Below are 15,962 nucleotides of genomic sequence, written 5' to 3'. Positions count from 1 at the left end.
TACGTAACTGCGTACATTCTACCCTGAACCTTTCAAACAATCAAGATACTAGGACAGCCTACCAATGAGATACTTAGAGGGCATCGTGTCCATGCGTTTCAAATGGTAGTCCGATGCAGAACACACCCACAGCCACCCATAGAGCAGCACTGGCGTAGATTGGAGCACTAGTGAAACCGGTCTGCGATGAGATAATACTTGCCATGAGTCCACCTAGGCGGAGAAGCGCAGCTGCAGTTCCTGTACCAGTTCCACGGTGAGGAGCCGGGAAGGATTCCGGAGTGAAGGCATACATCACCGCATATTCTGGTCTGTGTTAGTTCACATATATACTGAACCAAGTAGGATTCGCATACCGAAATTAGCTAACAGACTGGTTATGCAAGAGAAGGCCAGACTAGAAGTAGGGTTTTTAACAGCGACATATGCAAATAAGAATACAGCTGTGACCGTGGCTGATATTCCCATCATCCATCGACGACCGAGGAGAGTGTTGACGCCGACTGCTGCAGAGAGTGGACCAACTATCCCGACTGCAGAAGTGATACAATAATTGCGATAGGTCAAATAGAGAGAAGAGTCTTGTGTGAACTTGGTTGCGAGGTATGAGGGAAGGAAATTGAAATAGAGTGGATAGGCAATACCTGAATGATTCGTGTTAGGACCCAAACCAAGATATGGGTTGAAGACAAACTTACCAACTGTGAGCCAGATTGCCCATATTATGATTGTCTGTCGTGAGAGCTTTCTAGTCGCGAAAAGTGCTCGATAATGCTCGCCTTTGAAAGCTTGCATGTTTTCTGCTATAATTTGCTTTGTCGACAACTTTTCCGCTTGTCCGGTGTTTTGAGATGCTATTCCTAATCGTGCATCAATTTCACGTAGCATTCCAATTGTTAGAGGCTCAGATTTCCCATTTTGTCTCGCAACGTAATTGACAGCTTCCACGGTTTCCTGATCTCTCCCTTGGGAGAGGAGATATCTTGGTGTTTCGGGAAGCTTGAAAACGAAGATCCGAATGAAAGTAAAAGCGAGGGCTAATCCGCCTAAAACAATAAGTGTATATCTCCTTCAAGAGAGGTAAGGTCAGCTCAAATCCTGTTCGAGACTAAATTTCACATACCATCCCATGTTTTCCTGACGGCGACAGGTTTCCGGAGTTGCATCGGTTGGGCATGTAAAGTTGGCAAGGAATACCCAAGCTACAAGTGAGACGATTAACTGGCTTAGATTCCACCAAGCAGACAAAGCCGTGAGGAGATATTGATGGCTATCATAATTAGTTCTCACCGGTATTTCTTCTTGAGATTCTCGGAATACTCACCTCCCAGGAACGAATTCCAAGAAAATCATCGAGTCGACAGGTACATTACCACCTGCTGCTGTACCAATAACTGCCCAAAGAGCACTGAATGCGAGAAAATTCAACGATCCTGCAGCTGCACAAAGAAAAGTACCAGCAATGAGCAGGGTACAATTGAACGCAGGGCGCCGACCAATTAAATCACTTGAAATACCCCAGAAGGTTGCACCTAGGATAAGTCCAACATAATATGCAACAGAGCTGTAGCTCACTTGTACGATATCGGAAAATTCTTGTTGGATCGGTGGTTGAACACTGCCAATGCCTTGCGATGCGAACTAGCGAAATCACCTTTAGAACGTTGCACTTTCAGAGGCGTCTTCTATTACTTACGTTGTCAACTATCCATCCGAAACCAGTGACAATGAAGAGTTTCCATTGAAACCTTTAGTATATGGGTTAGTCATTTTTTTTCGAACTGGTGGGAAGAGCGATAAATATACTTTCCCATCCCAATCTCCTCCATACATTTTCCAACTAACTCTGACTTGAGTCGGTATGCTTGGGTGGTAGAAGAGCCATAGAACTGCTCAATCTCCCCATCGTCAAGAGCGATGACTTTTCCCGTGTCCTCATCTGAAGCACTGATTTGTGGGTTATTTCCCTTTTCTGCAGTTTGGATACCATCCATGTTCTTGGAATGAGTGTTCTTCGAGGCTTGCCGTTCCATCCTGCCCTTCTCGTCGTCTCATATAGTTCCATGAAGAGCCATATGCTCATATTATACACAGAAGTACAGCCAAGTAAAGCTCACCAATTAGATCTTCTTCAGTCGATAGCAAAGGTGGGTGATCTTGATACGAATTGAATGCCGTCTAACCCCCCCCCCCACCCTTGGATATCATACTGGAATGACGTTGACAAATTCTTGTATCCGAGAAAGAGAACTATTTCCGTATACAAAAATAAATGTGGGCAATATAGATGTAGCAGGGCAATTTCAATTTGTACAGAAGTATTCAAGTAGCACCGGTCAATCGGCAAAACTACAAACAATACGAGACCATCCATCAACCCTCGTTCCCATGAAATATCACGCGCCAACTACGGCAACAGCTGGACTTGAAACGACTTTCTTCTGCTCTAATTCCTTTTTGTACTTCTCGGCCCGACCATAACTCTCCTTGTAGGACGCAGTGACCATATCTTGCACGGTGATCGGAGGATATTTCGCAGCTTCGCCGTGATCCCGACAATTTGGTAGACACTCGCAGAGATAGTCTGGATTTCCACTAAAGAAAAAGGGAATTGAGTATCTCTCTTTGCCAGACTTATTTATGACCCGGTGTGTGTTTGATTTGTACTTATCGTTGGCCATGCGCATGAAAAGGTCACCGAGGTTGATCACGTATGCTCCGGGAACGGGTTTGACCTATACGATGCCCAAAATATTAGCCTAGCTGTTTCCATTCCCAAATGATCACAAGAAAATTACATCAAGCCATTGCCCCGATGGTGCATCTAAAACTTGTAAACCGTCAACTTCATCCTGCAGGAGAAGAGTAACGCATCCGAAATCAGTATGCGCGCCGATCCCACGGTTCAATTTCTCGTCCTCATCTTTTGGTTGCGCTGGATAATGCAAGTATCGCATAGTTGCAACAGCTCCATCAGTCAGTGGCTCAAAGAAAGTTGAATCCACGCCCAAAGTGAGCGCTACAACTCCCAACACGTCCTTTGCAAGTTCAAACACGGCGTGGTAATATTCCATAGTTGTTTTCTGAAACTCCTCCTTGTCGGATACAGTTTGCGGCCATTGATTAGGGCCACTGTTCAACTTTTTCTCGAGAAAGTATGGATGGTCTTCGGTGATTTCTTCGCCAATGTAGAGGCCCTCTTTGAGTTCAGGACCGGTGCCCACTTCAAGCATTTGTGATCGGAGAAGCTCGTAGCCGCGGTTGAAGGAATTGTTGTCTAAGAAGTTAGCAATGTTGATTGTCTCCGTAGGTGTCTCGATGGATGGCATTCTCTTCTCACTCTTGTCAATCTGAAGCTTTTCTTCCAGTGGCAGATTGAAGAAGCGTTTGGAGCATTCCATCACACGTTTCTGCAATTCCAATGGGACGCGATGGCCAGTGATCTGGAAGAAGCCATTATAGTGACAGCACTTTCGTACTTCATCAACGAGCTTCGTTTTCGCCTCTGAATCATTGCCGTAAAACGGCGAGAAATCCAGAATTGGGGGTGCGAATGCAGTAGTCATTGTGTACTAATTTTGATTGAGGATGATATTCTCGTGTACGATTTGTTTGAATGTCAACTTTAGTTATTCAAGTCTGCGCCGTGCTCGAATATATTGACTGGTGTCACGAGAGGAATGACATCCGTCACCTCGAGAGATCGGACAGAATGCCGAAGGATGAAGCATCATCAACGAAGTGAAGTTGGAGACTTGATGCTGGAACGAGGGTGGGGGTGCTGTCAAAGATGGGGTTGATAGTAGGTTAATTCCCTTTGTTCGATAAGATGGTCTGCGGGGAAGATTGTCGCGCGACAAGGGTTGCTATCTAGACTGTAATAAAAAGGCCATCGTACCTGAGTATTACAAGCCTCGAACAAAATAGTGTATCTTGTGTAGACTCTGTAGATATCCATGAATGGGGTAGAGGCATCGGGTAGTACACGAAAGGAATGCAAGGGGCGTTTAAAAAGCATGCAAACGGTCCGCTGAAAAGCGCGTTTGGTGTCCTTGTTAAAATATCTTGTCACAATTGAAATAATGGCTACGGAACTGAAAACGACCCTAACGGATAAGATACCTACAGAAGAAGCTGGGGTAGGGCAAACTTCTGTACACACAGACCATGAGGCAGACAAGTCGTACCGTAAGAAGGTGGATTTTTGGGTTCTGCCGCTGTTGTGCATGGTGATTATTCAATTCCTGTCGTTCGAATGTATAGACTGACGCATTACAGATGTATTTCTTTGATTGCATGGATCGAGTATGTCATAACCTTGTTTGGCTTTATACTAACATGACACTGAGCTAAAGAAATCAGAGCAATCTCGCCAATGCAAAGACCGATGGAATCGATAGAGACCTGAACTTTCAAGGCAATGATTACTCGCTCATCATTCTGCTGTTCTATATTCCCTTCGGACTTTTTGATCTACCATGGAACTTATTGATTAAACGTTACTCTGGGCGATTAATGCTCTCTTTCAGTGAGTTACTTCGAGTCTACAAAACTGCAGTCAAATATCTAATTGCGTTTGTGAAGTGTCTGTTGTTTGGGGTATCCTAGCATTGTGTCAATGCGCCGCGAAAGGCTTCGGGTCTCTACTCGCAATCAGAGTCATACTAGGTATATTCGAAGCAGGTTTCTTCGCCGGAGCGACATATTATCTTACGACCTTTTATACACGGGGCGAGATGGGGTTTCGACTTGCTATCATACAGTCATTCGCCGTGCTAGCCTCCGCATTTAGCGGTTTGATATCCTTCGGCGTATTTCAAATAGATAGCCCCAAAGTACATGGCTGGCAATGGCTTTTCATTATCGAAGGGGCAATGACTTTGCTTACCGGACTCTTGGGATTCGCTATGCTTCCAGACTCGCCACAGACAGCTTGGTTTTTGACTGACCGCGAGAAAGATGCAGCATTATCTCGTCTGTTACGCGACTCCTCATCAGAAGTTGAGACAAGCTTTAATATTAAAGATTGTTTTCGATCGTGGAACGACTGGAAGTTTCCTATTTGGTGCATTATAACCTTCACGTACCCCGTTGCGTATGCTACAGCAATGAACTTCTTCCCACTGGTATGTAGTATTTTCTTATCGCAATCGAGAATCGAAACTAATTGGTTCAGATTGTCCAACGCCTCGGCTACAGCGTTGTAAAAACAAACCTGTGGACTGTAGCGCCGAATCTCGTCGGTGCGGTAGTTTTACTGTGTGTTGCTAAATCCTCTGACTATTTTCGTGAGCGGACATTTCACATTGTTTTCTCTTTGTCTCTTTCACTTGTTGGAATGATTATACTCGCCGCCATTGATGTCCTGCGAAATAAGGGCGTCGCGTATTTTGCCTGTTTCCTTATGGCGGCGGGTGCATACATTCCATCTTGTTTGGTGCATGCGTGGCATAATAACAATAATGTTCACGAAAACTCTCGCGCTGCTAATACAGGGTTCTTTGTTGGTTTGGGTAACCTGGCGGGAGTTTTGAGTGCAGCTACCTTTCGAACTGAATATGCTCCTAAGTCAGTTTTGCTATCTTCAATCTGATAGGGGAAACAGCTAATATAGTTGAACAGGTATATTCCTACCCTCGTGGCTACTTGCTGTTGCAATGCCGTGTGTATCGTGTTTGTGACAGGACTCGGCCTATGGATGCGCGCTCAAAATCGTCGACGAGATCGAAAACAGGGTACTAATTCTGGTGACAATCGATTAGACACAAGCCAGTTTAAAGAAGGGGAAGATAGTGCGGAATGGCGATATTTTCTTTAGTCAATTTGTACACGATGACGGTAATTGTGGCCGAGTACTTCAATCTATCTACTTCCAGGAAAGAAGAATACTTAGTTAAAACTTACACTCCGCATCCTCAAATACTCCTCGCCATTGGAACTGTTGTTATTGGTCACTTGAGCTGTAATGATCCGAGCAACAGGATACACTAGGGTTACAATCCTTGCAAATAAACACCAATCATCAGACCGTTCTGCGCATGCTCCCCCGCATCCTTATCAGTGCCATCGGGGTTTACTCCGGCTCTGACATTTATTTTCGAGCTTTCCAGGATGATAAGATCTTCATTAAATGTTTCCTTCTATTCCCTTTTGAACAAACATGAAAAATCATGCTTGTCAATACCCCGGTTGTAGCAAAAGCTTCACCCGCGCCGAACATCTTCGCCGCCATGCTCTCAATCATGAACAACCACGCAATGGATTCACATGTGAGCGCTGCTCCGTCCATTTCCAACGCCCTGATCTTTTAGGTATGGTGTTAAATGAACATTCGAAAACGAAAATCTTTAATAATGAGGAGTCCAGCCCGCCACATGGAGCGCCACACGAAACGAGATGCCGAAGCAGGAGGTCCTGGACTAGGAGTATTGAAGACTCGGAAAAGAACTCGCAGGGCCTGTGATGGGAGTATAGTTGTACGCCCTTCTCAACGAGAAATGCGATCCGCAGGCCGCTCTACGATATCCTCCTCGAGCTCGTCGGATCATGGATTGGTAGACGATGACGATCATTTTCTGGAGGAAGCACCTCTGTCGCCTCCTGGTTCCGGTACAGACCCGACATCTCTCTCTGTCGATGATACCGATCCCTTCTTAGCGCCAATGATGCCCGGGGGCCCTTTCGAGCCTTACGTTGAGCCAGTTCCAGGTCAATTTGACGCTGCTGATGGGTCATACAACATCGGCCTAGATGGGATGGGTGATTTCTTTGGCATGGATACAGGTAAATTGCTTTAAGTTCGAGAATGCCGAACTTGGCTAATAATTCTAGCAACTGATTTCAATCTTCCGTTTGCCGCAACTTCCAACTATAATTGGTTATTCGATGTCGCCTCTCTTGACGATGCCTTTCATCATTTCGACTTTCCACTCGGGTTCGACGCTGGACCATTCCCTGATGCGATGGAATCTGAGTATAGTCAGGTTGTGGACAAATACGATGGACCTTCTGCATTGCTTGAAGTTGCTTCAATGATGAACAAGTCTAGGGCAATAGCAGATCCTCCAATTGCGCCTGATACCCCAGATCTAATCGGTATGGATTGGATGTCTGGATCATCGTATTTGGGGCCTCATCCTTCACCTCGTCTGCCACAACTTTCGGAGAATGCCTGCCAGCGGATTTTTTCATTAGTGAGGCAAACCCGCCCAACAGGTATTGATGGCCAGCCGATGGCACTCGACTCACACCTGCTTTCTCTGCCTGCATTGCAAAGTTACTGTGATTTTTTCTTCGCTCGCTTCAATGTAACATATCCACTTGTGCATCAGGCGACCTTCGATCCTGAACTTGTTGATCCGGTCTTCCTTGCCGCCGTCTTATTCATGGGAGCTACATACAGTACACGCGAGGCACACCAACTAGCCGTTGGTATCCACGATAATCTACGGAATCAACTTCTCTGTCATCACGACTTTTCGCCACAGCCAGAGCTTTGGGTCTTACAAACGATGCTTCTTATCGATTGTTTTGGCAAAATGAGAGCAGGGCCTAAACAAAGAGAGCGAGCTCAACTATTCCACTGCGTGTTGATCAAGCTGATTCGTCGAAGCACATGTTGCAACATTCAGGACTGTACGAACCTACTAAGAGGGGAAGATCTAGATTATGCGTGGCGATATGCAATGCTAGAAGAGCAAAAAAAAAGACTTGCAATGCTTTGTTTCATGTGGGATACTCAGCACGCCGTCCTTTTTTCCCAGTCTCTTTGTATGTCTGCATTTGAGATCAGGTCTTCATTACCATGTGGCGCTGCTATATGGCAAGCTACAACCGCCCAGGAATGGGCGCATTTAGCTGTCCGTGAGACGGCACGACCCTTCCTTGCGGTTCTCAAAGGATATATTACGCCTAGTGCAGTCTCTAGACCCCGAGATCTAAATGTATTTGCCCGTACGGTCATTCTCCATGGCTTAATGTCAATTTCTGCGGACCTCAAACGTCGTGATCAGACAACACTCCGATCAGAAACGCCCGAACGCGTTGGAGCATGGATTCCACGTATGAGTCGATCGTATGATCTGTGGAAAGTGGACTTTGACGCAGATTGTTTGAGTATGAAGCTAGCTCAGACAGCCGATGCGCAAAAGTTCACCGGCTTAAAAATGGCAGCTCATGCTCTCTATCATGCCTCTTGCCTAGCATTGAACGTTGAGATATTAGATTTGCAGATCGTCGCGGGCGCAAAACAGATACTAGGGAGAGATATTACACCAGCTGACTACTCGCGATCACAGCGGAAGATTTTTCAGTGGCTTCATGGCGATTCCAGTTCTTCTTCGATTGCTGCTCGTCATGCATCATATCTCTTGCAAGATGCAGTTTTGAGCCTACATGACTGGGACCATACGGATGCATTTCACTTTCCCTGGTGCTTGTACCTTGCTACATTAGCCTGTTGGGCCTTTCATCGTGGAATGGATCTTTCACCGTCCGAAACCCGGATCAATACGGACCTCTCTTCGCTGATTGTGATGATGACAAACTGTCCAAGTGCTACGGAGTTGACGGCATTATCTGGGAAATATGATCCTAAACCACTAGCAACTGCAATGGCGCAGCAACTAGCAACTGTTAGATGGGCTGTTGTCCACGATGCTATGAAAGTTCTACTTGGGCTTTCCTGATATCTCGAACCTATAAATTTGCATATGCTGTGTCTATTGCTGAACTATGATGTTTCGATTTGACCAAGTCTCGTCCTATCGGTAATAAAATGTTTGCTAGCTAGTTGTTCGTGATTCAAGTTATCTTCAAGCTGAAATTTAACGATTGTGTACTATATGTATTTCCGATGACCTTTACCCGTGAAAAGTATAGTCCGTGTATCCCTTCTCTGCCGGGTCAGCTCCGTAGAAAGTAGTCCGATCATATGGATTCAAGGCCAATCCCTCCTTGAGACGCCGTGGCAGATCTGGATTAGCAATGAACCACCGACCAAAGACAACTGCGTCCGCTCCATCTGTCACTATTTTGGGACCGGCATTTTCGGCATTGAAGTTTCCAGCTGCCAGGAATGCAATGCCCCCCTTTTTCAAAGTCGGTCGGAACACATCTAATGAAGGCTTTTCAAGGGCCAGCGATCCAATTTTTGCTTCCTCGTCAAGCACTTCATCGAAGCGAGGTTCGACCATATGGACATAGGATGGACGTGACTCAGCTGGAAGATTGGCGATCAATGAGCACAGTGCGGACCAGTGAACATTCGGATTGGAATCCCGAGTGTCTTGAAAATAATTATATGGCGAAAGCCTGATCCCTACGCGGTCTGAGCCAATGGCATCGGCTACTGCCTTGAGTACTTCAAGTACAATGCGGGAACGGTTCTCAATGGAACCACCATATTCGTCTGTTCGATTGTTGACGTTGTCGTGAAGGAATTGGTCCAGGAGGTATCCATTGGCTCCTATGGATTGGTATTGCTTTAGTGCCATTTTCATCCCACAACTTCATTTAGGACTTACCGTGAACCTCAACGCCATCAAAACCGGCTGCTCTGGCTCGCTTTGCTGCTGCAGCATATTCCTTCACGGTGTCTTGGATCTCGTCGATGGACATAGGCCGTGGTGGGAGGGCTGCATACTCGGTGCCATCCAATCCATTTCCACTGATCGGTATATCGCTAGAGCTAAGAGCCTGCTTTCCATCAATGAAAGACGGCACTGTGGCACGGCCAACGTGCCATAGTTGACAGTAGATATAGGCACCTTTTGCGTGTACGGCGTCGGTGACCTTTTTCCAGCCGGCGATTTGGGAATCGGTGAAAATACCAGGAACTCCAGGATATCCAGCTGCCTAACAAAACAAAATGAGTATTAGTATTGATCCTGAAAACAGATTGAATGAAATTAAACGCACATATCTGCTGATTGGAGTTGCCTCCGTGAGCAGAAATCCACCTGCTGAGGCACGTTGAGAATAGTATTCGACATTCAATTCATTTGGAACAAAGACACCGTCCGATTCCTTCGTCGAGCGCATACGCGTGCAGGGTGCTTGAACCACTCTGTGACTCAATGACAGAGCACCCAGACGCAGTGGCTGGAAAAGAGGTCCTATTATATCAACTGAGCCCATTGTGATTGCAGATGAAAGAAATGGATTCAATTTGTTCCAAGGTTGTTGAGGTCTTTCCGGATACTCACCACTTTATTATATAGCTGGTTTTGAAACCGAAGTCCCCCACATTCGCGTAACGAGAGTGGGATGATGGTGGGATAAGTTGAGTTCAAATTAAATGCAAGTTATCGGCTTGCATTTTCTGATTGTAAGGTTGTGGTAGTTTACCCCCACTGTAATACCCAACAGTAGTATGCCTTCCCATGGCCCCCCCACCCTCGCCTTCATATTCAGAATGATTTTATGCAGGAGAGACGGAGCCTATTGGCTCGAGAATTTGAGGGTAATGAGAAATTATTCGTTCTGTTCACTCTAGTAAACCGTTGTCTTTAGCCATGTAGCGTTTTTCTTGAAGAGGGTCATGCAAAGTGAAGATTTACACATCTACGATACTGAGATGATATGTCGAACTCTGACAGAGTAAACAAAGATATCTGTATATTCGTAAAATATATCTCCAAAAATTGACTAGCTATACTATCTAAAGGGCACGTTTGAAATAATCCTCCATCCATTTGCTAGCATCCTCCCCTGTTTTCAGACTCCATGTTTGGATTCCCCCGACATATCCATCGGGTCGTACAATGACCGTCCCCACTGTGTTTGGTTGCAAGCTGCCGAACCACTTTTTCGTACAACCTGTAGCATCGATGTCATCAAGATAGATCGTCCATCTGCTTTCCTGTAATATAAGTGGTAGATCTGCAATCTCGAACTCTGATTTGGCAGATTGAGTGATCATTGCATATGTAAACGCACTCGACACAGAGGTATATCTCTGAGGTTGCACGAATTCATCCGATGGTGCGTATCCTTTTGGATGCTTCATGTAGGATTGATTTGAGTGGCTCGTAATGTCCGCCAATGAAGTTGAAGACGTTGCATCATTAAAGGTATGCAGAAAATTTAATGAACTTTGGATGTCAGGAACGAATAGATAGATGCGAAACTGCCCCAAAAGCGGGATATCCAGCTCAACGTTCACTGGGTTTGCATCGATATATCGCGAAACTTTTGCAGGAATCTGGAGTGCCCCAGCCTGAAGCTTGGCTGAAGTCGTATTCTTGTTATGGCTCAATGAGCCACCTGAATACTCAGCTCCGACGCCGGAGATGAAGCGAATGTTCTCATCAAAATTTCTTGAAAGAGCTGTTTCGCCCCGAGAGAAAGCTTTACAATGCTCAACATCAAAATTGATAAGATCTTGTGCAATTTTTCTGCGTTCTTCCTCATAAGTAGATAGAAGAGACGGCTTAGCTAGCCCTCGAATGACAAGGTTGAGTTTCCATGCAAGATTGACGCTGTCATGCATACTAGTATTTGCACCTTGTGCAGCAAGGGCCGAATGGCAGTGACCAGCCTGAGAAGAGTCAGTTGGCACAAGTTAAAATTAGCTTTGGTATACATACATCGCCGGCAATGAAGATTCTCGCGTCTGAATCCATAAAATGTTTGGCGACACGCTGGCCAACCACGTAATTGCCAAACCATTCTCTCGTTTTCCATTCAAGACGGAAGGGATGCATAGCTTCCCGGGCTCTGTTCATAACATATTCGGGTGTAGCCTTCGCACGTTCAACCAGCTCGCCATCGGTTGCGCTCAGTTCGACGTAAAGACGAGTCATGTTTCGTTCACGAGGAATCCAAAGAATCGACCCGGCAGCATGGGATCGAACTGCAACTTTGCTCCACAGATCAGGGAAATCAGTATCAATTACACCTGTTAATTGTTAGCAATTTCTCGCCCAATGATTAGTAGGAAATTGATCAAGCTGACCATCGAGCACACCCCACGACGCGTTCGTGACTTCTCCCTCGAGCTCTGCATTTGGTATAAAATCTCGTACTTGGGATCTCGCACCATCACATCCTACCAAATAATCCGTTCGCACTGTCTTAGCTGTATTGGTTGACAGATCTTCGTATGTTACATCCAGTTGCATAGTCCCCGATACTCGCGAGCAAGAAATGAACCGACTATTCCGAGTCACGAAGAGACCCCTCGACTCCATGTCATCGATCAAGACCTCCTCCACCATGCCCTGATGTGCTAGAAGAATATACGGATTCGACGCTCCGACGAGATGATCAGGGTAGTGGGTCTGGCGGCCAGTTCGATGAAGTTCTTCGTCTGCAGTAGATTTCTAGGCGTTGTTAGAACAAGAAGAATGGCAGTAAGGAGAGCGCCCTACCCAGAATGAAATATCATAAACACGAGCTCCATTTTTGAGAAGGGGCTCTGCGAGTCTCATCTGCTTGAATGTCTCTATTGTCTTTGGCTGCATGCCATCCGCCTTCCCAGTTGAGGTCTTATCGGGTCGATCATCAAGAATCATAACATCAATACCGTAGCGAGCCAAATTGCATCTTTCCAATGGTTAATAGCAGGTTTCAATTACTAAAGGACTTGACTCACGCAAGCATTAGGCCTGATGGACCTGCTCCAACTACGACAACCGTCGTGGATGCGTCCACGGTATCGCAAAGACTATATCCTTCGTTATTCGCACCAGGTGCCATGATTGTGCAACACTTAATAACTCGTCTCAATTAATTTTTAGCAAGTTTCTCACAGAAAGACGGGGATTATGTTATAAACTTGAAATTCTAGCTCGTGCGGAGAAGCAGCCCCCACTCTTGATATAGATCTCCAAAAGTCACCATCTTGTCACTCCCCCATCTACGATTACATCTTGCCCAGTCATGTATGCACTGGCATCACTAGCTAGAAATACACACGCGCCCATTATATCCTCCGGCTCAGCAATTCGACCGTTCATAGCTTCCGACTTCCAGCCTTCGAGAAGATGGGGGAACTAGTATCAGTTAGCTCTGTACTTGTTACAGCCGATAGGGGATGGCACCTACAGATGCTGTCATTTCTGTCCGCACATATCCGGGAGATATCGAATTGACTCGAATGCCCTTGAGACGGTTAGCTTTTGATAAATCTGTGCGATCTTCAAGACTCACATATTCCGCTAATTCCTTTGCAATCGCCGGACACATCGACCGGACTGCGCCTTTTGATCCACAGTATGCGCTGCACAGCTGGCTACGTACAGCAATATGACTAGCCATACTAGCTACCAAAACAATGCTGCCATGTTTGGTGCCATTTGAAATCATCTGCTTTGCCGCGAGCTGAGCAGTGAAATACAGACCAAGCACATTTACCGAAAGCAGATCGCCGTGGTCTTTGTAGGTAAATTCGAGGAATGGGACATGCCGGTTAATCCCAGCACATGGAACGCAAATATCAAGTGCATTTTTGAACTCTTTCTGAAATTGGGCGAAGCCGTTACGTAGCGACTCTTCCGATGAGACATCCACTCTATAAGGAAAGGGAAAAATTAGGAAAAGAAAACTTAGATCAAATTCCACTACTTACTTGTAATAAGCCGCCCGAACTCCCAGATTCTTCTCAATCTCATAGAATCCATCTTCTGGTTCTATGACATCAAAGATAGCTATGTCCGCTCCTGCTTCAGCCAGACCTCGGGCGAATGCCAAACCGCATCCCCGCGCGCCCCCTGTCACTAGCGCAGTTCGACCTTGGAGAGAGAACTGGGAGGTTAGTCAAGTTAAGGAAAGGTGGAGAGAACACTTACTCTAGACATAATTGTAAGTTTGAGATAGACGTAAATCAGATGGTATCAGGATCATTTACAATCTAATCCAAGTACGATTCTCAGGTCCCAAATATAACAAATTTTTAAGATATCGGAAGTCGGCATAAAGAGCGTAGGGGTCAAACCCCCATCTTTGGAGGCGTCAAACCTCATGTCAGAAGAACCGAAGATAAATACTCCGAAACAATCGATCAATACGTTCACGCACACCGAGGTGTTTTAAGTGCACAGTCCTTCGAAATGGCTTCTCGTATTCATATCAAGCAACAGCAGACTCGCAACAAGTCATGTCAAGTAGAAATCCTTGTTGTTGGAGCGGGACTCGCAGGTCTCGGATGTGCGATCAGCTGTGCTCTCGCCGGCCATCAAGTCTGCATACTCGAAGCTGCATCCGAGATTAAGGAAGTCGGAGCGGGGATTCAGGTCCTACCAAATAGCTCTCGCGTGTTGCAGCATTGGGGCCTCGAGAAAGCGTTGACTCCGTACATGACCATCCCAAGCGTTTGTAACTTCATCGGTTGGAAGGGGAATAAAATTTCACACCTTGACTTCCACGAGTCCGAAAGCCAGTACCCTGGTACTTGGTATCGAGACTTCCATCGTGCAGATCTCCAGCGATGTTTGGTTGAAAGGGCCTCGGAGCTAGGCGTTCAAATGATATGCAATGCACGCATCGACGATGTGCGTGTTTCTCCGAACGGGACAACAGCAAAGGCGTTTGCTGCGGATGGTAGGGAGTGGGAAGCCGATCTTGTTATTGGGGCTGATGGTGTTTTTGGAAAATTGACTGAGTCTTTGCTGGGTCACAGTGATCCTCCAGTCAAGACAGGGGACCTGGCATATCGTTTACTTTTGTCAACCGAGGAAATGCGAAAGGATCCCGAGTTAGCCCCATTCATAAATGAGCCTCAAGTGAATTATTGGCTGGGGCCTGATGCCCATGCCGGTAGGTTCTTCTTTCTATTGGTCAATATCATTAAATTCTAACCGAAATAGTCAACTATGTGCTTAGAGGAGGAGACCTCTTCAATATGGTTCTACTTGTTCCTGATGATATTCCCGAAGATTCGTTGGCATCAACAATCGAGGGGAACGTGGAAGAAATGTGCGCCTTATTCAAAGATTGGGATCCACGGTACGCATCTATCTACTCGGAATTCCGTTAGAAAACACTGCTAATAGAGAAAGCATTCGAAAACTTTTGAAACTATGCCGGTCCGTGCAGAAATGGCGACTATGCATTCGTTTCGGAGATTTTGATTGGACTCATGCATCAGGTGCGTGGGTCATGGTGGGAGATGCAGTCCATGCAACCTTGCCGTATCTAGCTTCAGGGTACGTCAAGCTCACATCAATTGAAAATTCTCATTTACTCACTGATTTTGAGAGCTGGGATGGCCTTTGAGGACGGGGCTGTTCTCGGCGAATGTCTATCTCGTTTGCCCGATAACCCCAATGTCACCAAAGATTCACCCGAGTTTTTAAAAGCGAAAAAGCATGCCCTTGCTGTTTTCCAAGAGTGTCGAAAGCAACGTACGAAGATGGTTGTTGAGCGAGGAAATGTTCAGCAGTATCTATATCACCTCCACGATGGGCCGGAGCAACAAGAGCGAGATCGGAAAATGCAAATGGTACCTACTCCTGAAGGGGAGGCTCTGGCATGGAGAGACCCAGGATTGGCCCCCAAACTACTTGGATATGATCATATCACCGATGTATGTGCAATGCTCATCTGAACGCGGCTATCCATTACTGACTACATACTACCAGGTTGATCGATGCTGGGAAACTACACCTAGGGTTGGGATAATGGAATCTAGATTGTAGATAGCTCATGACATGAATTATACGTTCTATTTTAATGATAGTACATATTCTCAGCACATTATTCTCAAGGCCAGGATGATCTCACAATCATGCTGGGAATTGTTAAACGGCCCCCTTCCCCCCCATTCTTGACCTCTTCAAGTTCATCTCCTCGGATCAAACGTCCCATCTCCACCCGATAATGCTTATCAAATTGGAGTATTCCCCCGCTTTGGATATTTCCCCATTTTTGGTATCTATATTGGATTCCTGTCCATTTGGGGTTATCTAATAAGTCACACACTTATATAGACGATCCAGGCCTACTAGCAGTAGCAGTGACTC

The 15,962-nt window shown here is 45.9% G+C and overlaps 7 protein-coding genes across 7 annotated transcripts; 3 read left to right on the top strand and 4 right to left on the bottom strand.

The window, feature by feature from the left end:
• Positions 1–73: 73 nt before the first annotated feature.
• Positions 74–1,994, bottom strand: N7469_011223 (MFS transporter; the record flags this gene model as incomplete). Its single annotated transcript, XM_056650128.1, has 7 exons — positions 74–306; positions 357–644; positions 699–1,069; positions 1,124–1,270; positions 1,325–1,641; positions 1,697–1,748; positions 1,807–1,994. The coding sequence occupies 7 exons, from the start codon at positions 1,992–1,994 to the stop codon at positions 74–76; spliced, it is 1,596 nt and encodes a 531-aa protein (XP_056495192.1).
• Positions 1,995–2,396: 402 nt separating this feature from the next.
• On the bottom strand, positions 2,397–3,566 carry encD (Fe(2+)/2-oxoglutarate-dependent oxygenase encD; the record flags this gene model as incomplete). Its single annotated transcript, XM_056650127.1, has 2 exons — positions 2,397–2,735; positions 2,799–3,566. 2 exons carry the CDS (start codon positions 3,564–3,566, stop codon positions 2,397–2,399), a joined length of 1,107 nt encoding a protein of 368 aa, XP_056495191.1.
• A 516-nt stretch (positions 3,567–4,082) lies between these two features.
• On the top strand, positions 4,083–5,818 carry N7469_011221 (uncharacterized protein; the record flags this gene model as incomplete). The annotated part of the gene is made up of 6 exons (XM_056650126.1): positions 4,083–4,222; positions 4,279–4,305; positions 4,356–4,528; positions 4,585–5,126; positions 5,177–5,568; positions 5,623–5,818. 6 exons carry the CDS (start codon positions 4,083–4,085, stop codon positions 5,816–5,818), a joined length of 1,470 nt encoding a protein of 489 aa, XP_056495190.1.
• Positions 5,819–6,160: 342 nt separating this feature from the next.
• N7469_011220 (uncharacterized protein) lies at positions 6,161–8,687 on the top strand (the record flags this gene model as incomplete). Its single annotated transcript, XM_056650125.1, has 3 exons — positions 6,161–6,311; positions 6,367–6,783; positions 6,832–8,687. The coding sequence occupies 3 exons, from the start codon at positions 6,161–6,163 to the stop codon at positions 8,685–8,687; spliced, it is 2,424 nt and encodes an 807-aa protein (XP_056495189.1).
• A 174-nt stretch (positions 8,688–8,861) lies between these two features.
• N7469_011219 (alkene reductase) lies at positions 8,862–10,137 on the bottom strand (the record flags this gene model as incomplete). The annotated part of the gene is made up of 3 exons (XM_056650124.1): positions 8,862–9,466; positions 9,525–9,855; positions 9,919–10,137. The coding sequence occupies 3 exons, from the start codon at positions 10,135–10,137 to the stop codon at positions 8,862–8,864; spliced, it is 1,155 nt and encodes a 384-aa protein (XP_056495188.1).
• A 523-nt stretch (positions 10,138–10,660) lies between these two features.
• Positions 10,661–13,799, bottom strand: N7469_011218 (uncharacterized protein; the record flags this gene model as incomplete). The annotated part of the gene is made up of 9 exons (XM_056650123.1): positions 10,661–11,539; positions 11,589–11,899; positions 11,957–12,323; positions 12,372–12,546; positions 12,596–12,667; positions 12,841–12,995; positions 13,048–13,513; positions 13,571–13,746; positions 13,791–13,799. 9 exons carry the CDS (start codon positions 13,797–13,799, stop codon positions 10,661–10,663), a joined length of 2,610 nt encoding a protein of 869 aa, XP_056495187.1.
• A 252-nt stretch (positions 13,800–14,051) lies between these two features.
• N7469_011217 (uncharacterized protein) lies at positions 14,052–15,638 on the top strand (the record flags this gene model as incomplete). Its single annotated transcript, XM_056650122.1, has 5 exons — positions 14,052–14,757; positions 14,808–14,946; positions 15,000–15,146; positions 15,199–15,526; positions 15,582–15,638. 5 exons carry the CDS (start codon positions 14,052–14,054, stop codon positions 15,636–15,638), a joined length of 1,377 nt encoding a protein of 458 aa, XP_056495186.1.
• Positions 15,639–15,962: the final 324 nt, after the last annotated feature.

This window comes from Penicillium citrinum (assembly GCF_028827155.1).
Source record: "Penicillium citrinum strain IBT 23319 chromosome Unknown utg000010l:1.0-1229701.0:1.0-1230130.0, whole genome shotgun sequence".
Lineage (NCBI taxonomy): Eukaryota > Fungi > Ascomycota > Eurotiomycetes > Eurotiales > Aspergillaceae > Penicillium > Penicillium citrinum.
This window is presented reverse-complemented; position numbering and strand designations above follow the sequence as displayed.